General features: G+C 37.5%; 1 protein-coding gene across 4 annotated transcripts in view; it reads left to right on the top strand.

The window, feature by feature from the left end:
• tnrc6c2 (trinucleotide repeat containing adaptor 6C2) overlaps positions 1-21,920 on the top strand; it is a 70,125-nt gene that overhangs the window by 29,191 nt on the left and 19,014 nt on the right. For all 4 annotated transcript variants that reach the window (XM_021474088.3, XM_021474086.3, XM_073954074.1 and 1 more), the window contains 8 exons: positions 2,438-2,739; positions 14,271-16,478; positions 17,280-17,486; positions 19,320-19,477; positions 19,598-19,675; positions 19,778-19,835; positions 19,951-20,096; positions 20,231-20,377. In XM_021474088.3, coding sequence (XP_021329763.1) covers positions 14,486-16,478; positions 17,280-17,486; positions 19,320-19,477; positions 19,598-19,675; positions 19,778-19,835; positions 19,951-20,096; positions 20,231-20,377 — 2,787 coding nt within the window. In that variant the 5' untranslated portion in view covers positions 2,438-2,739; positions 14,271-14,485. The remainder of the gene's footprint in view (positions 1-2,437; positions 2,740-14,270; positions 16,479-17,279; positions 17,487-19,319; positions 19,478-19,597; positions 19,676-19,777; positions 19,836-19,950; positions 20,097-20,230; positions 20,378-21,920) is intronic.

The raw sequence follows: 21,920 nt of genomic DNA, 5'->3' as shown, positions 1-21,920 counted from the left end.
TGGTTCTGATTGGTGGGAAAGCATGGTCGATGGATAGACACACTGTGCAGAATGTAATCATAGATGTGCGTCACTGGCTTCAGCCAGCAGACAGCAGCTTTGAGCTGCTCTCTGTTTTTAAATGACTCCAGGGAATCTCTGTATTCAATTCACGAATGGAAAACGTTACCATTTATTTATTTATTTATTTATTTTTTTTGCTTGGTTAATATGTGTCTCCTGATCCCACTTGCTACACAGAGACAACTCGTGATTTTAAATGTGTTGAGATGTGCAGTTTAACAGTGTTTCATTCACCAGCATTAGAATTTCCAGTCCATTTATTGTCTAAAGGCTAATCTGCCTTTCAGACTGTTATAAATGGCTCATCTCAGCATGAAGCTTTTCTTTGAACTGTGTCTATTTTTAACCCAAATCCTTGGGTAAGTTACAGTAGCTTGGCATAGAGCTGCTCAGTGCTTTATCCTTATTGTAATTTAGTTTGTTTTCTCCAAACTTCTCAGAGAAACTGCCCCAGATGGCTCCCCATTGAAGTGTTTACTTGGAATATCCAGGAAATCACTCAGAGATTTAAACAGGAACATAAGTGGGCTTTGTATTGTTTCTTGTCATATTTTACAGTTGTGAAACGGTTTCTGGAGCATTTTGGACTTGCTTAAGTCACATACTTTTGATGTAGATATCAGAAAACAATTAAAACATATCCTCTGTCTGTATTCTATGGCACCTTTAAAGAGATCATAGATTTTTCAAAATAATTTTTTACTGCTGTACTCCCTTTTGTGGTTTTTGTTGTCCTCTTTTGTGCGTTTTTTACATTCAAAACATCTCAATCTAAAATTGGCTTTTTGGTTTTGAGGCTGGCTAGAGAGATGCACGCTTTTTCTTGGTAGGCTGCATTTAAGGCTAGGAAGTAGATGCCCGCTCCTATGATTAGAAAGCATTTTTATATAATACTAGATAACTTTCAACTGCACCATCAGTACATGTTGGGAAAAAAATTAAATGTGTAAAAAAATATATATTAAACAGATGAACCTACTACACCCCAAATACTAAGGATACTGTAGCTCAGAGGGTGTGTTAATAGAAATTTTTACCAATGACAGAATAGACTGTGTCAATGGTTGATAGACTGCCATGGGATTTGCACTCACAGTGATTTTGTTTTAGTTCAATTCAATTCTAAACTGAAAGCGTCCATGACACACGGTGAACTTTACACAACACAGAGCCATTTGAATCATTCATGGTTTGAATGCTTTTGGATTTAACTGGTATGAACCGTGACTCCATCTGCTCTGCATTAGTGTTCATTCCATACTGGGAAGTTTCCATTTCTGTATAATCCCAATAACAACAAAACAGGAAAACACACAGCTGCCCTTTTCCCTTGACTTCTTAAATTTAGGGAGTGTGGCACAAAAGAAATAATAGCTGCAATACTTGTTGATGCTCTTATTTCTTTAATTTGTTAATTGAAGATTATTTGTGTAGATATTTTCATTGTGTTTAAATAGTTGTATTTTTCCTGCATTTAGTATTTTTGGATATTTTGTTGTTTTGTCTGCTGCTGTTTGCACATGCATAAATCTCTGGAAACATTGTGCATTTTAAATAGGTTAAATAGTCATTGATTCTTATTCAGTTAATTCCGATGAAACGGTATCATCTCATTGAAAAATTGGGTATGAGAGTGCTGCTTGACTGTCAGAAATTAACCTGTAAATAAATAACCATCTCCAAATTTATAATCACCATCATTAATTCATTGTTGAAAATCCTTTGCAACTTTTGTTTCAGCTTTTTTTATACCTCTATTATTATTTAGGATTGAAATGGAACAGTTGGAACACTTATTCAGCTTGCTGCTTTTCTTTATGGATAAATCAGTTTGAGGTTTCTTTGTTTTGAAAGAATGATTTTTGAGGTTAAAAACTTCAATTATACACACAACCGGTCAAAAGTTTGGAGTCAGTACGATATTTAAATGTTTTAAAATAAGCTTATCCTGTTCACCAAGGCTGCATTTATTACATCAAAATTACAGTACATTTTATAAAATTGTGAAATGTTATTGCAATAAAATAACTGTTCAAAAGTAGTTTATCATTTATTTAATCATTTATTCCAGTGAGTTTTAATTAAGAATTTACAGCTTCATTACTGAAGTCTTCAGTCACATGATTTTTCAGAAATCACACCAATATTGTTATTATTGACGGGTGTGAAATTGTCACTTGTATGACTTTCAACTATATATATATATATATGTTGATTTCATGTTCTCGGGGAAATTTTGTAACCATTAATTTTTTTTACAAATAGTGTAAAAATGTGTCGTTGTTTTAAAATAGAAATATTGTCATTTATTTCTGTCATGTCATTAATTTAAATAAAGTGAAAGTTTGCTTTTCTATTTTCTCTTGTTTTGCAGTGCCAGACTCTTTAAAACCTAATCCCAGTGTCCCTTCAGGCCCATTCTGACCCTCAATCTGCCTGTAACCTCTGCAGCTACTACCAGCAATGGCAAGTGTAGCCCTTGTATTGCCCTACAACAGCAGTTACCTCCATTACAGCAGCTCAGTCCTCGATATGTGCCAAGAGAGGTTCCTCCACGCTTCCGACAGCAGAAGCAGAGGCAGCTACTGAACGAGGGTCGACCTTTACCTAGTGGCGTGCATAACACAAACTCTACTTGCCCTCCTCTAGAGACAGCCACCAGCAAACAGCTCACGGGTGAGAATCTTCTTTTTATTTGTTCATGGAGAGACTTGAGATGTTTATTTTCACTTCAAATCTGGTGTATTTTTTTGTCATCTGTCTTTTTACTAGAGCAATGTGATTGCTTTGATGACCCAGCTGGGATGCATGGGTGTAGAGGGACATTGATTTAAAGACCAAGGGTGGGATTGTGTCCCCCACCCTGCTATGCTGTTCTCAACAAAGCTTGGCATTGACCTCTTAAGTCTCATTCTAAGCCTGAGGTCATGGGAGCAGCATGGTTAAGAGGCCAGTGTGTGTGTGTTTTTTTTTTTCAGTTATTGTTTACTGCCCCCCTCCCCTACGCTCCTCTTGTTGATGACTGGCAGTGTTTGCATTTCACTCCAATCTGCTTTAGTGGCAGGTGGGGAAAGCAGAGCTTGGGCTAAGGGGTCTCAGCTTCCCTGGGAACATGGGCTCACCAGCTGTTTCATGGCCCTTAATAGCTTTGTCAACATTCGGATCATTGTTTCAAATGCATTTGATTTTCGCCTTTTGAATATTTTAGAAATATATATTGCTGGGATTTAAATGTAGCCAAAAATCTGGGTTATTCAGAGAACAAAGTTTATTTTATAATGTTCAGTATTGTGAATTAGCCTTTTACAGAACTGAAATGTGAATTAGATACATTGCAAAAGTAACCAGATCAAATATCTTGCAAAGAGGCTAGTTTTGACACAGTATTTTAAATAAGCAATGCTTCCTGTAGCACTAACAATAGCATAATGAATTTGATTCCCAGAGAAAGCAAGAACTGATAAAATGTCTAATGTTTAATGTCTGGTGTTGGTTAGGAGTTACATTTTCAAGTTAGCTTGAAATATTTTTCGTATAGTAGTTGAAGTCACAAATAGGTATTCATCAGTATAGAGCTGTTCAGTTTAATTTGATGAGGCTTGTTATGGATATGTAGGTCTAGTGAAGGGTGATGCTTGAGTTATGTTACAGATAGGATCTCATCTGTCTCAACTTTATGCCAGCCCCCCCTGTTGCTTCATTAGCAGAGTGTCCCCTCAGCCCATATCTGTCTGGGTCTGCCTGTCTGTTTCTCTCTCTCTCTCTCTCTCTCTCTCTCTCTCTCTCTCTCTCTCTCTCTCTCTCTCTCTCTCTCTCTCTCTCTCTCTCTCTCTCTCTCGTGCGCATGCTGGGAGTGAATGGGCGGAGATTGCATGTGAGTGAGAACGCTGCTGAGTGAGTTTTTCCTTTTCTTTCATTTATTCTCTTTCTATACTTTATTGCAGTTTGTTTTTCCAACTATAGTTTTTTGGTGGTGAAAGATCTAGTCGGTATAAAGTTGATAGAGTTTAGAAACGCCGTTGACCGGCGTTTTTTTGCCGGTTGATTATGGCGGCGTTGACAAACAGCGCAGAGCAACTTTCACGCAGGCATGGCATTAAACTGGTACCTGCTGTGGAGTGCTCGGTTGAGGATTGTGCCCTGGCAGTCGGGGAAGCTGTCGGCTATGATAGTATAGTGTCTGCTTCCCGAATGAATGGTGCAGTTGTCATTTTTTTAGACTCCTTAGAAAAAGTGCACAGTGTAGTGCAAAGTGGAGTTGTTATCCGTGACACTTTTATCCCGGCAATGCCCCTAACACAACCTGCAAGAAAGATTATTCTGTCAAACGTTCCACCTTTTATTAAAGACGAACTGTTAATTACGGAGCTGTCTAGATATGGCAAAACAATGTCTCAAATGAAAAAGATACCACTTGGTTGCAAATCGGCTTTGTTAAAGCATGTGGTCTCTTTTAGGCGACAAATATATATGATTTTGAACAATGGAGTTGATGGTTTGAACGTGGCCTTTAAATTTCGGGTAGATGGCAGTGACTACGTTGTTTTTGCATCTTCAGATACAATGAGGTGTTATGAATGCGGGATGGAGGGGCATTTAAAGAGAAATTGTACCGCGCAGGCTGGTGATAAGAATGCCAGCGGTGTTGAGGTGGCACAGGAAAATACCGCTCCGGCTGGAGTGAATGAGCAGCAGCAGTCTGCGGATAATGCGAATGTTAGCATAGAGAATGAAAACACAAACGGTGCTGGCATGGAGCAGACTGACCATGTAAATGTTGAGGCAACCGTGCAGGGACAGTCCGTGGATAACGTGAATGATGATAGTACAGGAGAGGAAAGGGGAATGGATCATGATGCTGCTTCAGGGGACGTTGTAGGTACGGAAGAAAACGATGGAAAAGTTTTGAAAACTTGCAATGTCGCTGAGGCAGCAGGGTCTATTCTAAATGAGGAAGACATGAATGTTGATTTTGAAAATGATGAGACATTGTTTAAAACACCAGTAATTAAGAGAAAGCGATCTAGTAAATTAAGAAAAGCAAACGAGGAAAGAACAGAGCAACAGGACAGTAGAAATGATGACTTTGATTGTAGCACTCAGGAGGATTCTGATGGGGAAGCTGTGAGCCCTACTAAATGGAGAAATGTGTATACATTTGAGAGAGTGAGACTTTTTTTGCAGAAAACAAAGAATATGAAGAATGTTCAGGTGGTAGATTATTTTCCTGACCAAAGAGCATTTGTTGACTCAGTCGTTAGTTTAATGAGAAGTAAGGATGACAAGCAATTCACTGCACAGGAGGTGTATAGATTGAAGAAATTTGTTTCTAAAGTGAAGCTGGAACTAAGAAGCAAAGATGGTTTTGAGACTACTTAAATCTTTTTTTCTTTATTTATGTTTTTTCTTTGTGTGTCTTTTCGAAATAAATAATTTAATGAGTGCAATAAGAATAGGAACTCTCAATCTGAATGGTGCTAGGTCTATTCAGAAAAGAGCATTGCTATTTGATTTAATAAGTCAAAAGAATATTGATGTAATGCTCGTTCAAGAAACACATAGTGATAGTTTGAATGAGATTGATTGGAGGAGAGAATGGCAGGGGGAAATATATTTTTCACACCTAAACAATGTTCAAGGTGGAGTAGCCATTCTTTTTTCAAGGAATTTTTTGCCTGTTTCATGTGATATTAAACAAGAAATTCCTGGTCGGTTTTTAGCTATACAGGCAAAATTTGAAAAATTTAATTTTGTCTTTTTGAATTTATATGCTCCTGTTATTGGCACTGAAAGAGTCCTTTTTCTTAACAATGCTTTTGGGTTTTTACAAAACTGTAGCTCAGATGATTATCTTTTTTTAGGGGGTGATTTTAACTGTACGGAAAATGATGTATTAGATAGAAACCACTTGGAACCTCATACCACTTCTGGGCGTACTATGCGTGAACTGATTGAAGCTCATAGCTTATGTGATGTATGGAGAGAGATGAATGGCTCTAATAAACAGTATACATGGACACATGTTAGAGATAACGTTCTTTCATTAGCCAGGCTTGATAGGTTTTATTGTTTTAGTTATCAGTTAAATATTATAAGAGATTGCTCAATTGCTCCAGTTGGTTTTTCGGATCATTCTATTGTTTTATGTACATGTCTAATAGCAAATATTAAAGTAATGAGTGCATATTGGCAATTTAATACTTCTTTGTTGGGTGATGCTAACTTTAAAGATGTGTTTTGTAAATTCTGGGAGAATTTTAAATTAAGAAAGAGTTATTTTAAAAATCTACGACAGTGGTGGGATTGTGGAAAAGTAGAAATAAAAATGTTATGTCAACAATACGCATTCAATGTTTCTCGAGACATTGCACGTTCAATGAAAACATTTGAATCTGAAATTATTAATTTACAGTATTTGGTTGAAACCACTGGAGATAAAAAATGTATTGATGCTCTTAAAAGAAAAAAGTCCGCTTTCTCAGACCTGCTGGCTATAAAAACACAAGGAGCTTTGGTTAGGTCTCGGTTTCAGGTGCTTACGCAAATGGATGCCCCATCTAAATTCTTTTTTGGTCTAGAAAGAAAAAATGGCCAAAGTCGTCTCATTCATTCTTTACGTGCTGAAAGTGGGCAGGTACTGATAGATCCTGCTGAGATAAGGAGAAGGGCTGTACAATTCTATGTGGATTTGTACAGGAGTGAATATAAAGAGGATGAAAATCTGTCTGCCAGTTTTTATGAAAACTTGCCTAACATATCACAGGAGTATAAGGAAAAGATTGAAAGGCCTCTCTCTGAACTTGAACTTTTAACAGCTTTAAAAGCCATGCAACCTGGTAAGGCTCCAGGTATTGATGGCCTCCCTATCGAGTTTTATAAAATCTTTTGGGACGTATTGGGAGAAGATTTTTTGGCTGTTCTTAATGAGAGTTTGACTGAGGGCTCACTCCCTCTGAGTTGTAGGAGGGCAGTGGTGACCCTGTTGCCTAAAAAAGGTGATTTACAGGAAATAAAGAACTGGCGACCAGTGAGTCTACTTTGTTCAGATTTTAAAATTCTCTCTAAAACATTGGCCAATAGATTAAAAAATGTGATAGGGCATATTATCCATCCTGACCAAACTTATTGTGTGCCTGGCAGGTCTATTATGGATAATATTAGTCTTGTTAGAGACATTCTAGATCTGTCTAGTTATTTTAATCTTGATTTGGGTTTAATTTCAATTGATCAGGAAAAAGCATTTGATCGTGTGGAGCATCAGTACCTTTGGAATACTCTTGAGGCTTTTGGTTTTGGATCAGGTTTTATTGGAATGATTAAAGTGTTGTATCAAGACATTGAAAGCGTATTGAAAATCAATGGTGGTTTGAGTGCCCCTTTTAAAATAAATAGAGGTATAAGGCAAGGCTGTGCCCTGTCTGGAATGTTATATTCCTTGGCCATTGAGCCAATGTTAAGAAAGCTACGTTCTAGAATTGAAGGTTTTATGCTTGCCAATAAAAGTGTTCAACATCAATTATCAGCTTATGCGGATGATGTTATAGTTTTTGTTAATGGTCAAAAGGATGTAAATACTTTAGTGTCCATTATTAGTGAATTTGACAAACTTTCTGCAGCCAGAGTTAATTGGGGTAAAAGTGATGCTTTAATTAATGGCAAATGGAACAATGGTACTCCAATTTTACCTGGTGGGCTGATTTGGAAGAAGGGAGGTCTTAAATACCTGGGAGTATATCTTGGAGAGAGCACTATGCAACAAAAAAACTGGGATGGAATAATAGAAAAAATAGAAGGAAAATTAAAAAAATGGAGATGGATTCACCCCCAGTTATCTTTTAGAGGTAGAGTACTAATTATTAACAATCTTATAGCTTCAACTTTGTGGCATAGGCTTTTTTGTACGGAACCTCCCTCAGGGTTGCTGTTATTTCTACAAGCCAAATTAGTTAATTTTTTCTGGGATAGAATGCACTGGGTGCCTCAAAGTGAACTTTATTTGCCTTTAGAAGAGGGTGGACAAGGACTGGTATCCCTAGTGAGCAGACATGCCACTTTTAGATTACAGTTTGTTCAGAGACTCTTAACAGGCCCGGTAGATTTGGTGTGGAGGAATGTGACTAAGGCTATTCTTCAAAGAGTTGACTGTCTCGGACTGGACATGACTTTGTTTTTTATGGATCATGGCAAATTGCACCTGAATGGATTACCTTTTTTCTATCAAAAACTGTTTAAGGCCTGGGGTTCATTTAAAATTAAAAGGTCAGATTCTGCAGCCTCACTATTCTGGCTATTGGAAGAACCTTTGGTAAAGGGAGCTCGGCTGGACATTACAGATCAAGTACCAAATCTTTTTCAGAGACTGTGCATCACTAAGACTGTAAAGTTGGGACACCTAGTAAATATTGCGGGTGCTGATTTGAAAGACATAACTGCAGTGGCCTCTATGTTGGGTCAGAGGTCGCTCCGTTACACTGCAATGATTATGGAACTATGGAAGAAAAAATTAACAACTGAGGAACTTGTGCTTTTAAAAGACTTTGAGGAAGGACGCTTAACTCCAGATCTGAGAGATCCCTATCCCAAACACTGGATAACACCTGATTTGAAAGATAAGTTGGGCTTCTTATTGAATTTAGATGGGTTACAGTTTTTAGACTTTGGTGATTTGAATGGGAAAAAGATGTATAAATGTTTTGTCAAAATCATGTATAGAACAGTGTTATGTAATAAATCTGACAATGTCTGGAGGACAAAACTTAATTTGGGTGATGAAGTTAAACCGGTGTGGAGGGTATTATACAAACCACCATTGGTTAAAAAATCAGGTGACTTACAATGGAGAATTTTAAAAGGTGTTATTGCTGTCAATGCCTTTGTATCTGTTATTAATCCTAACATCAATTACAGTTGTGCTTTTTGTGGTTTAAGAGAGACTATTTTTCATTGTTTTTTAGAGTGTAATAGATTGCAGTCACTGTTTGTGTTGTTGGAGCACTTATTTTTAGGTTTTGGAGAATCTTTTACACCTACTGCCTTCATTTTGGGGGCAGGTTATAATTATAGTCAAAGATTTAAATGGCAATTAATTAACTTTGTGGTGGGACAGGCGAAAATGGCAATCTATATGTCAAGAAAAAGTAAGATAAATAATTCACATGGTCAAGACGTCATTTTGTCTTTTAAAACTCTTGTTAAATCAAGGATTCTGTTTGAATTTAAATATTACAAGGGTATGAATGATTTGGATATGTTTATGTTGCAGTGGTGTTTTAACAATGTTCTATGTACTGTTGTGGAGGAAAATTTAATTTTCAATTTGATGTTGTAATATGTATATGGTAAATTCTTTTTTTCGTTTTTGGGTTTTGTAAGATGATTTAATAAAGTATGGTAAAATCTCTCTCTCTCTCTCTCTCTCTCTCTCTCTCTCTCTCTCTCTCTCTCTCTCTCTCTCTCTCTCTCTCTCTCTCTCTCTCTCTCTCTCTCTCTCTCTCTCTCTCTCTCTCTCTCTCTCGTTTATGTCTTTTGGTTTATTTTTTCTCCTTTCTTTCTGCTTCTTCAGAGGACACTGTGATCTGACTTTAAGATGTGGAAAACAACTGAACAGCTTTTAAAACGTGTTTGCTATTCCACTGTATGTAAAAAGTGAAAAACGTGAAAAAATGAGATTATTTTCACACAAAAGCATAGACTTTTGCATCACTAACACCTACAAGAGGGGAAAACTCTGGTTGTAGACCTTAGTAAAGAAAATATTTTAGAGGGGACCTATTACACCCCTTTTTACAAGATGTAAAACAAGTCTGATGTATGTGAAGTTCCAGCTCTAAATACTCCACAAATAATACTATATCACTCTGAAACTGCCCCTTTTTGGACTTTGATTCTAATTGTGCCATTTTTGTGATTGTCGCTTTAAATTTAAATGAGATTGTGCTCTTTTCAAAAGAGGGCGGAGCTTCAAATGCCTATGTGTCAGCATAGTGGTAGATTTTAAAACAGGACTAACGTTCAATGGTAATGATGGAGAAATTGGTGAGTCTTTCCCCTTCTGATGACGCACACAAAGGGAGAATGTCAATCTAAAGATTTTTACCAGTAGAAGCTTGTTAAACCACACAACTGTTTAAACCACTTATAAAAGTGATTTTTTTTTATAACAGGTCCCCTTTAAGACAGTTAAAATTGTAGACATGTTGTTGTTGTTGTTTCCTTTTTTCCTTTCTCTGTCTTTAAATGTATAGGCAAGAACAGTACAGGCGTCATGCTGCAACAAGATTTTCAGAAATCTGTTGGCATCAGAGCAAAATAATGCTAACACTTAGATAAAGGCATAGTGAATAACTGGTGTTCACAGCATTTTTCTCTCACTTGTTTTTCTTAGATTAGCATTGTGAAGCTGTGGTCTAAGTATACAACTTCTATTTCTTGCCTCCTTCTGCGTCTTCTGTTTTGTTTGAGATGTAACAAGGTGAAGGGAAAAAAGCCATTGCGTTATTTGTGATTAATTTATCATGCATGTGTTCTTCCTTTCTTTTCTCTCTGTGGGGAGAGCGTATGTGACTAATAGCAAGAACGAACAGTGGAGGGTTTGAGGAGAATGTGAAAAAGGGAATAAAAGCAGGGGAGATAGTATTGTAGACAGCAGCCTTGCTTTCTCGTGTCTGCAATTCAGCTCTGATAAAATGCCGTCCCTACTAGTGGCCGGTATATAAGATTCTGACGATATGATAACCTTGGATAAAAATTTAACAGTTTCGCGGTATTGTGATTACTGCTCTAAAAAATATTCTAAAACTTTTTTTTCCTTTTTGATGACAGTATATTTTATTTTGAAAAACATCTAAAATATTTTAGAGCAGTAAACGTGTCAGGCTATATAAATTATTGACTTCTGCTGTCTTCATTTTGTTTCAAAAACACAGATTTTTTTTGCCTTCTTTTCTGCTGGAGATACTATTGTTCTAAAAACATAAATGAACATGAATTTAAAAAAAATCATACACATATCTTAATAACGGTAATAAAAAAATGTTGATGGTTTTAAAACCTTGACTTTTCCAATCTGCGGTATACCTTGAAAATGGTTATCGTCTCATGCCTTCTTTCGTCAAAACAAGAAATATTTCATTCCTTTTTTTTACTGGATGTAAATTTGATGTATTTTTTTGCAAACATCAGCAGAGCTTCTGCTGTCATCAAACATTCCAACATTCACAAAATCTAAATAATGATTTTAGTTTGGGTTAATTCTGATGCAGATAATAGAAAGCATCTTCGGCCCTGTTCACAAGAATCCTTTTTGTGGATCCAGTCGGAAGTGAAAAATGCCCAGTCCACTTTCATTTTTGGTATTAAACTACTCAAATAATTTTTACTAGTTTACTTAGTGTTACTGCTGCTTCAATAGTGCTACTGAACGGTCATGGCAATGACAGTAAATTGACCTCTCCATTTATGTTAAGTTTATTAACACAGGACAATATTTTGCAACTGTTTGAACATCTACAATCTGAGGGTTTAAAAATTTAAATATAGGAAAGTCAGTTTTAAGCTGCCTAAACGAGATATTTAGCTTTGCATATTATTAGTAACCCAAAAATTAGTTTGGATATATTTACAGTAGAAAATATACAAAATATTTTCATGGAATATGATCTTCTTTACATAATATTAAAATTTTTGCCATAAAAGTAAAATCTTTGAGAGTGATGAGGTTGTTTTTTTTTTTGTTTTTTTTTTGTGGCCAAGATGACTTTTTTAAAATACTAAATTACAGGCATATATAATAATAATAATAATAAAAATAATAATAATTCAGTTGATAATTCTTTTTAAATTTGAATGATAAAAATATATATTTCAATACACGTTGTTAATGCTTCAATCTTGCATTCAAGTCACAAAAATTATAGTTCATTATGTAACATTTTCAAATATAATGTATTAAAAACTGATTACAGATTTTTGGATTTTCAATTATATACTAATGTTTTTACAATATAAATGAAAATATAATATTCTGAAGAACTGCAATTGACAGCATATATCCAAATAACAATATACGTTTATAACATTTTAAAAATAATTACTAAATTGTTTTAAAATAAATGTTTTAGTTATTTAAAAATCATTAAGATAGACTATAGATTTTGTCCAAACTGCAACACTTGCAAAATGTCTAATTCTTTCACTACCTTTAACTTTTTATATGCTTATGAAATATTTTGATTAATATTTGTATGTAAAGTTTTGGTCTATTACTTTATAGATGCTTATTTTCTGATATGGCATTCTTGTTCTGGGTGACAGTGCCTAAACTATTTTTGGGTGATCATTTTTGACAGCCGAACTAATATCGACACAATTAAAGGTTCCTGGGTTGCATTGAAGTCCAATTTGTATGCCCTTCACTAGCTAGTTTCCCTTTACCTTGTTTGTTTAGATGTACTTCATTGATTACAAGTGTCCACTACTGGCGCAATGGGTTTAAATGTAATGCCCTAAACCCTTGAACACTTGTAAACTCCAGTTCCATAACATTGTAATATGAAGCCAACTCACTCTATTATTCAAATTAAGGGGTTGAGGGTGTCCATGTAAACTTTCCTTCTTCACTTGTAGTGTTCCCTTTCCTTGTTTCCTCGAGTGAAGTTCACAAGTATGTGTCTAAAAGTGGACTAGAACATAGCCCTGTGGTTGCATATTTCAGCTTTCTTGCATATTTCAGATTGTCTTTGATCAATATCTAGTTAAACTTTTCAGAGCTTATTATTGATATAGACATACATTTTGTTGTTATTTGATATGATATCATGTAGGTTATTATCATGGTATCAGCTAGGCTGATAAAAATAAAACTACTGTATGTTCTGTGGGATTGGAAACTATTAATCATCGAATAACTATTCGTTAATGTAAAGTACAGCAATGCGATGGTGCAGTAGGTAGTGCTGTCGCCTCACAGCAAGAAGGTCGCCGGTTCGAGCTTCGGCTTGGTCCGTTGGCATTTCTGTGTGGAGTTTGCATGGTCTCCCTGTGTTCGTGTGGGTTTCCTCTGAGTGCTCTGGTTTCCCCCACAGTCCAAAGACATGTGGTACAGTTGAATTAGGTAAGCTTAATGGTACGTAGTGTATGAGTGAATGAGTGTGTATGAATGTTTCCCAGAGATGGCACAATACTGCCCAAAGGCAGACCTTTGTGTCCCGGTGTTTAGAGAAAAGACACTCCAGTATAAAACTGAACCTGTTAAATCAGATGAATTTCATTTGTGAGAGAGTAAGGAGCTGAATGAAAGACAGAACACAGGAAGCTGAAGAATGGCCGCCAAACAAATCAGTAAATCAGCTTGCATGTTACAGATTGCCTCATTTCTGAAAATTAACTAAACAATACAGCCACATTACATGTAAGAAAGAGCGCAGCCAGTACACCCCGTGAAAGAACAAGGAGACAAAAATGAGGAACCACTGCTGGACAGCAGATGAAAAGAAAAAAAAACTTTTAGTTTTTGAAATCTTGATAATAAAAATTAGTTTGTAATTGTATTCTTTTTTTTTTATTTGAAAAACAATATACTGTTGTTACCACTACAGTAGAATAGGAGGATGTGGATAATACATTTGTGTACTGTTTAGATTAAATGCTCTCGGTAGTTGTAGAGAGTGTAGTTGCATTTGCATTACAGATCAATGCCCTCTTTCTGCTCTCTGTTCCATAATTTACAAAGCATTGATTACCTGCTCGCTCATGATTGATTATAGCTGGAAAGAGTTAAAGCTTTGTATGTGCCTGTGTCTAAGGGCGTACTCACACTATGTACAGTTGCCTTAAACCGGGCCGAGGCACACTTGTCCTCCCTTCTGTCTACCCCAATGGCCCGCACTCACATCGTGTTCAGGCCTGAGCACAATTACGTAATCGATGATCTGCTGTTCAGTTTAAGAAGCGCTCTCGCTCAGCACAGTGCAGATTTCTTTAGTTATATCCTTTTAGTCTTTTGGCATGTAGTGACACAGTCAAATATTTTGCCGAACACATCAGCCACTTTTGATGCTCATAAACAATCATGCTGCGGGAATTAGGAGGTTTGCTAAAGGTGCAGCTGTCATGCAGTGAGGGGTTTAATAAAGTTTTGTAATCTACAACAGTTTTTTTTTTTTTTATCAGTTTTTGCCCTAATAAAATTCTTGTATATTTGTTTTCAGGACTTCCACATCAAAGTGACCTGGGAGATCAGCATGAGAATTGTGATTGGAGCATCACTGTCACCAAAGGCAGCAGTGGGAACCGGGATAAAGTGATTATTAACAACAAAGACACTTGGCCTTCCATTACATATAGCAAGAGCCGGCAAACACCAGAATGCATCTTGGACACTAAACGCACACCAGAGGTTGTTAGCAACAGTAGCAACACTATTATGGCTACAGGAGCTAGCCCACAGGGTCATTACCCAATAAGCAAAGCTAGCGTTAATCTCTCTTCTAGCATGGTGTCTAATCATGGTGGCCCTACCAGGGGGTGGGCCTCAGAAGGAAAGACTGACTTGTCCATGGGGAGTAGAGGGCAGTCTAGCTGGGGTGCCTCAAATCTAAACCTAAACCCCAGTGCTAACCCTGCTGCTTGGCCAGCTCTTGGACATGAAGGGCCTGCAGTTGGGTCAGGACCTAGTAGCATGGTTTGCTCAAATCCTCTTTCACTTAGTATGTGTGGCCAAGGAGGAGTGGCACCACCTCATGGCACCAATGGAAATGGGAACATTGGTTGTGTCAATGAAAACCTTGTAGGGGACTGTGCATGGGGCAACCCAGATATCCCAGAACAACATCAGTCACCTACAAATGTATCCTTCAACATGAAACCTCCTATCCTTAAAACTGATGGACCAAATAACACTAATCCAGAGCCAATGAGTCCAGTGAACAGCTGGAGAGGAAACCTCAGCCAGTCACCTACTGAGCCTGCCAGCAAGGATGGAACTGCGTTCTGGGGCAGTGGAAATGCCAAAAATGGAGAATCAAAGGACTCAGGGTGGGATTCTGTGGGTGTCTCTTCCTGGGGTCAGGGAGGAGCTAGCAGAGGCAGTCGTGGCTGGGGTGACTGGGGTAAACAGCCAAGCACTGAAGGTACAGAATGGGATGCTAATGAAGCTCCTTCCCAGGAACATATGAGTTCATGGGGTCCTGATACTCCAGCAAGTGAGGGCAGCAGGGATAGCAGTGAGGGCCACCCAAGGAAAAGAGAAAGATCCTCAAGTGCTGATTTGGTCCCTTTGCTTCCAAAGCAAGACTTAGATCCACGTGTTCTTTGCAACTCAGGCTGGGGGCAGACTCCAGTTCGTCAACACACTGTTTGGGAAATGGAAGCAAGTACAGACAAAAAAAATGATGTAGGGACTGAGGACTGGGGGTCTTCCTCCAACACAGCGTCAACTGGACCTCCACCACCTCCTCCTGGGTGTGCCAATTCTAACATCAGTCCACCTCCTAGAATGGATACAAGCAAGAGTGAGGGACATTGCAGAGTCATGCCAAATGCAGGCTGGGGAGGATCAGTCCCAGTCTCTGCTCAGCCTAACAGTGGATGGGGAGAGCCTTCAGCAAATAAAAAGGTTTCCAATGGATCAGGATGTAACTGGGGTGATCCTATTCCTGTGGCTCCCAACATTAGTGGCTGTAATGGCCAGTCTTGGGCTTCTGAAGAAAAATCTCCTAGCTGGAATGATTGTACTTCTCAGAAGACAACACAAAATTGGGGTGATGGACCCAAATCTTCCTCAGGTTGGGGAAGTAGTGGTTGTGCGAATAGTGGGGAGTGGGGTGAATCTTCAGAAATGAAGAATAGCTCTGGAAGTTCATCTTGGGAACCTGACAGCAGAAACTGTAAAGAAACTCAGAGAGGCTGGACTAAAGCATCACCAGCACAGAGTGGTTGTTGGGGTGAAGCTCAACATACCAATGGTTCAACACAAGGATGGGGTGGAAAACTTCAGGAATCCATGTGTGGCAACAATGGATCTGGAGGCATAGGATCATGGGGTGGCCCTAATTCTGTCAAACAGAGTAACTCTGGCTGGTCATCAAGATGCCGCCAGGAAACAGGAGATGAGTCCACAGGCTGGGAAGAACCCTCTCCTTCTTCTGTTCGTCGCAAAATGGATATTGATGATGGGACATCCACTTGGGGTGACCCCAGTGCTTACAGCAAGAGTGTGAATATGTGGGACAGGAATCACTCCCAGAATCATCCAGGAACAAACAACAGTGGTAATGGTAATAACCTGTCTGTGCCAAACAGCGCTAATCATCCCCAAAGGCAAGGACCCACACAGAACCATGTCAGTGGAAGCAACAACAACGCCTCACCCAGTCAAGGTGAATGTCCTCTCAACAGGATTTCCATGGTGAACCCAGGTTAGAACATGCATTACATTTCGGTTTCAATGTGAATAATTTTGCTTTATTTGCTTATGCACTGGCTGTGATTAAAAATGTTTGCATGATAAGTAGAGCAGTGGCAAAAAGATAAACAATTTTATTATAAGTTTACAAAATGCATCCCTATTCTCTTGATTCTGTTGAGTTTTTTTACAGCAGTTGATCCTGTATGCTTTACAAGCAGCCATACTCCGCTTGCAAATGCTTCCTTACAAATACCTCTTAAACATAATCATTGATGAAGTTAGAAAAGCAAATTTCAAATGTTACTAGTGAGCTGTGTTTACTTTGAAGGGGTGGTCATATGCTGTTTCATGCAGTCAAATTTCAAAAACTTTTTTGAATATAGCACAGACTTTCACTTTTGACTATACCTTATAACTGGAAAAGCACATACATGACAAGCACAGTTAAAAAATAGCTTAAGATTCACATCCACTTGGTAAGAAAGGTCCTGAAAATTTTTGGCTAAAAACAAAGTTACTGCCTTTGCAAGGCAGATTTTGAGTATTTGATCAAAAACTAGCATAGAATACCATGTTGTTAAAATATAAGCTGTCAATTCAAGAGAGATCGGTGATGCATTAGTGATTTAAAATCTCAGAATTGATTACTCGGACAATGTTTTACCACAGCTCTAATAATAAGTTCATAATACGGCGACTATTTTAATAGCCTATTATTTATCTCTCTGATTAAACAATTGGATATGCGTTACATCATCTATATTTTAATTACCTTAAGTTGTAGTATTGATAGAGTTTCATTCTTTATCAGGCTGGGGAGAGATCCCTAAAGTTCAGCCAAATACAGAGTCCTCTTCATGGGGCGAGACAGCCAGTTCCAGCTCCTCTGTGGACAATGGTACTTCAGCTTGGGGCCAATCTTCTAGGGGCCGTGGGGGATGGAGTGAAGGTAGCCGTGACTCAAGTGGGTCTTATGGCAGAGGAAATGCACCTGCTGTATCAAGCCCCTGTCAGGAAGGTAATAAAATGAAAGAAACATTTTTCCATTGGCAACTGCTAAACCAGAAGTTTTAGATATTGATTATGCATAAGAATTCCATATCTAATGTTTATTCTATATAATTATTTTTAGCTTTGGTATCTTTTAATGATAAAGATCATTTACATTGACGTCTGATGGTTAAATGAAATTCCAGTATTTATTGAAGTAACTCTATTGTTCAAATTAGTTTTTAGTCATGTGTTAAAATTACATTGTACTATCAGCTTAACCCAAGTACAGTTTTCATATTATAAACATTCTTATCTTTTCACGCTTTAAGAGTAATACGTAATATTTTATACTGTATTGAGCATACCAATGACAAATTGCAGAATTGAAACTTGTATAACGTATACATTTGTTCCACACAGACTCATATATCACATAAGTGTTTATTTCTTTTACTTTTGATGACAACTTATGAAAACCACAAATTTAGTATCTTAGAAAAGTAGAATTTAACTTAAGACCAATACAATAAAAAGGATTTTTAGAAATCTTCGCCAAACTGAAAATTATGAACATGAAAAGCATGAGCTTGCACAGCACTTCATACTTGGGTGCTCCTTTTGCTTGAATTACTGTGGCACTGCACGGGTGTTATGAGAGCCTATGTTGCTCTAATAATGGCCTTCAGCTCTTCTGCATTGTTGGGTCTGGCATATTGCATCTTCCTCTTCACTATTATCTCATAGATTTTCAAAAGAATTAAGGTCAGGTGAGTTTGCTGGCCAATTAAGTACAAGGATACCCAGGTCCTTAAACCAGGTTTTGGTAGCTTTATCACTATGTGCAGGTGCCACATCTTGTTGGAAAATAAAATCTGCATCCATCCATAAAATTGGTCAGCAGCTGGAAGCATGAAGTGCTCTAAAACATTCAGAAAACACAGTGAAGCAACACCAGCAGATGACACGGCACCCCAAATCATCACTGACTGTAAAAACTTTACACTGGACCCCAAGCAAAATGTATTTTGTGCCTCTCCTCTCTTAAAGTTTACTTTCATAACTTTGCATAACTTTCATAACTTTAGAGCACTCGGTAGCAGTCCAGTGTTTAGCCTGGGCAATATGCTTCTGATGCTGTCTTGACACAAGGAATGCAACAGCTGAAACCCATGTCTTCCATACGTCTATATGTAGTGGTTCTTGAAGCACTCCAGCTGTAGTCCACTCTTTGTGAATCTCCCCTACCTTTTAAGTGGGTTTTGTTTTACAATTCTCTCCAGGGTGTGGTTATCTCTATTGCTTGTACACTTTTCATCTACCACATCTTTTTCTCCCCTTCGCCTCTCAATGTGCTTGGACAATGAGCTCTGTGAACAGCCAGCCTCTTTTGCAATGACCTTTGTGTCTTGTCCTCCTTGTGCAAGATGTCAGTGGTCGTCTTTTGAACACCTGTCAAGTCAGTCTTTCCGATGATTGTGTAACCTACAGAACTAGACTGAGGGACCATTTAAAGGCCTTTCCAGGTGTTGTGACTTAATTAGCTGATTAGAGTGTGGCACCAGGTGTCTTCAATACTGAATCTTTTCACATTATTCGAATTTTCTGAGATATTGAATTTGGGGTTTACATTAGTTGTCATCCAAACCATCAAAATTAAAAGAAATAAACTCTTGAAGTATATCAGTCTACATGGAATTAATGTATACATTATACAAGGTTTGTTCTTGAATGGAATTAGTGAAATAAATCAACTTTCTGAAAATATTCTAATTATATTACCAGCACCTGTGTATTTATACATGTATGTATATGTAAGTATATTGTGATCTCATTATCTTGTCCATTTGTGTTTTTTCAGGTCCCAAACCTATGCAAGATGGCTGGGGATCTGGCGGGGAAGAGATGGGCATGAACACCAGTCAATGGAATGCTGATGATGGTGACATGTGGAACAGTCCCACATCCCAAGACTCCACTTGTAACTCCTGGGGTCATTCCAGAAAGGGCCCACAAAGGGTAAATAATAATGGCATTTAAAGCAATCGGTGCTTTGGCCTGTGATGAAAAGAATATATATATAGTATTTGTTTTGTCTTGTGTAGTTTTGCATTATGTTGTTCTCATTGTTTATTACAGGTCAAGGTCTCTAACAAGCAGGATGACGTTTGGATCATGAACAGGCTTATTAAGCAACTTACAGATATGGGTTTTCCGGTATGTTAATACTATAATGTGCACAATAAATTTGAATTAATGTACAAAAACAAGTGAAATATGATATTAACATTATTATAAATTCTCTTTTACCTGATACAGAAGGATCCTGCAGAAGAAGCCCTGAAGAGTAACAACATGAATTTGGATCAGGCCATGAGTATGTCATTTCTTTGTAGTCAACCTGTAAAAAAAAAAAAAAAAAAAAAGACAAACATGCAGTATGTTATATGGTCTTGGTCTGGAACATAGCTTATGCACGTGCTATTCTTCAGGCGCTTTGTTGGAGAAAAAAAATGAACTGGACAAACGGGGGATGGGCACTTCAGACTACAGTAATGGATTAAATAAGCCCATGGTGTGCCGACCCACAAACCTCTCTAAAGACCCCTCACTGGATCACTCCCCCTTCCTGGACAAGGTAGATCTTAGTCTCAAATGTTATTGAATAGAATTGAGGAAAAGCTTTTTTTTCCACTTCTGGCCTGAAGTGAAGAGAATTTAGATCTGGGTAAATTTCGTGTTTTTTTTACAACATATTTTCTGGTTTCTCAGGATGGCAGGCTGTCAGACGATTCTTCATCCTCACCGTTTATGCCTTCTCCTGGCCTCAAGCTCCCACTGGCCAGTAGCAGCCTCCCGAACCAGGGGTTAGGTGGGGTCTCTTCTGGTCTGTCCATGCAAAACTTGAACAATAGACAGGTAAGTGCTCTCACAGGGATATTTAATGATAATTAATATCCCACTATTTTTATAAATTTTTTTAAATGAATGAGATCTTGTTAATTCGATCATTTAGAGCAGTGCCACTGCTTATTGCGATCGACTAATAGATTTTAGCATTCTCTCGGTAGATCCCAAATATGACAGAAGACAAGAAATGCGTCTTGATTAATGTATCGCTTTTTCTTTTTCTTGATCCAAATGCTGTTTTATCTTCATTATGTTCAACTGCCACAACATTGATATATAGAGCTCTTTAAATGACATCCCTCACCCCATGAGGTTTAATGTAATAAGGAGCCATTAAAATATTGTGTCTTTGGCACACTCATGTTCCTTATATTACATAGAGACTTCTTGCATGTACAAATAGTGAGTGATGCCGTGAGTTTTCCAGGTGCACCTACTGTAAAACTCAGCAAGATGAAAGCATCTCAACTTTTTATTGAACTGCGAAAATGCAAGGCATTTACAGTACAAAAGGCACATACAGTACAAAAACTCTCACGGCTAATTAAACCGCCTCAAACAATGCGTTCAATGTAATCGGTCTCTAATATATCCAGCTGAAAGCTACAGTTTGCTTTCTTATAACATTGTGAATTAATGCTTCAAAACTGCTGAATTATGTTATAATGTTTTAATATATTTATTATTGTTACAATATTCATTGTTATTATTATTATTATTATTGAGATTTCTATGATTTTTATTGTTTTATTACAGCTTATTTATAAAATGCTTATGAGGTAAAAAAATAATCGTTTTATTTTCCACCCAAATTTTCTGCCTTCCAAATGTCGTCCATGTGCATTGTCACAGATTTTCTTGGCTGCATCAATTAACAAGTTAAACTAGTGATTTTTACATTGTTAATAAATGTTAAATTAAAAATCAAAAATTAATATAAATGTGTCTTTATTTTTCGTTCAGTCTTTGATGTGTAGATTGGTAAAAAGAGTTGGTGATAAGGGTGTCAAGATCCTCCAAATCCTCGATTCGATTACATTTTCGATTCTAAAGGCACGATTCGATTTTCGATTATGAATAATTAATTAATTAATGACCAATTAGTTATTTGTAGCCTACCGTTTAAACTACCTGACCTGCATGGTCTTTGTTTTACCCATAAACAAATCATACAGTAAATAAATAAAGGCAAGATAGACAAATAATTACCACCTGTCAATCACTTTTTCTGTGGGACTCGTGAATAGGCAGTGATCTGTGTCGTTATAATGGTGTCGGTAAAAAAGAAGCACAACCAACAGGAACCAGCCAACAGTATCTGAGGTGTTCGCTAAAATGACTAAGTACAAGTGAGTGAAAGATTGAAGCAGTCCTCTGACTGCCTGGACCTGCTGTCTCGAGCGCATGGCTGTGTGTGCGTCTGTGTCTGTGTGGTCACGTGATGTGCATTTTCAGAGGTAGAGAGGAAGGAGGGCTGCTCAGAAATGCTACACGCCACTGTGGATGTCAAATCGTTGTCGTTCTAAAATGCCATTTAAAAACAAAGACAGTG

This window comes from Danio rerio, chromosome 6 (assembly GCF_049306965.1).
Source record: "Danio rerio strain Tuebingen ecotype United States chromosome 6, GRCz12tu, whole genome shotgun sequence".
Classification (NCBI taxonomy): Eukaryota; Metazoa; Chordata; class Actinopteri; order Cypriniformes; family Danionidae; genus Danio; species Danio rerio.
Note: the sequence above shows the minus strand (reverse complement) of the source record. Positions and strands in the feature narration are given on the sequence as shown.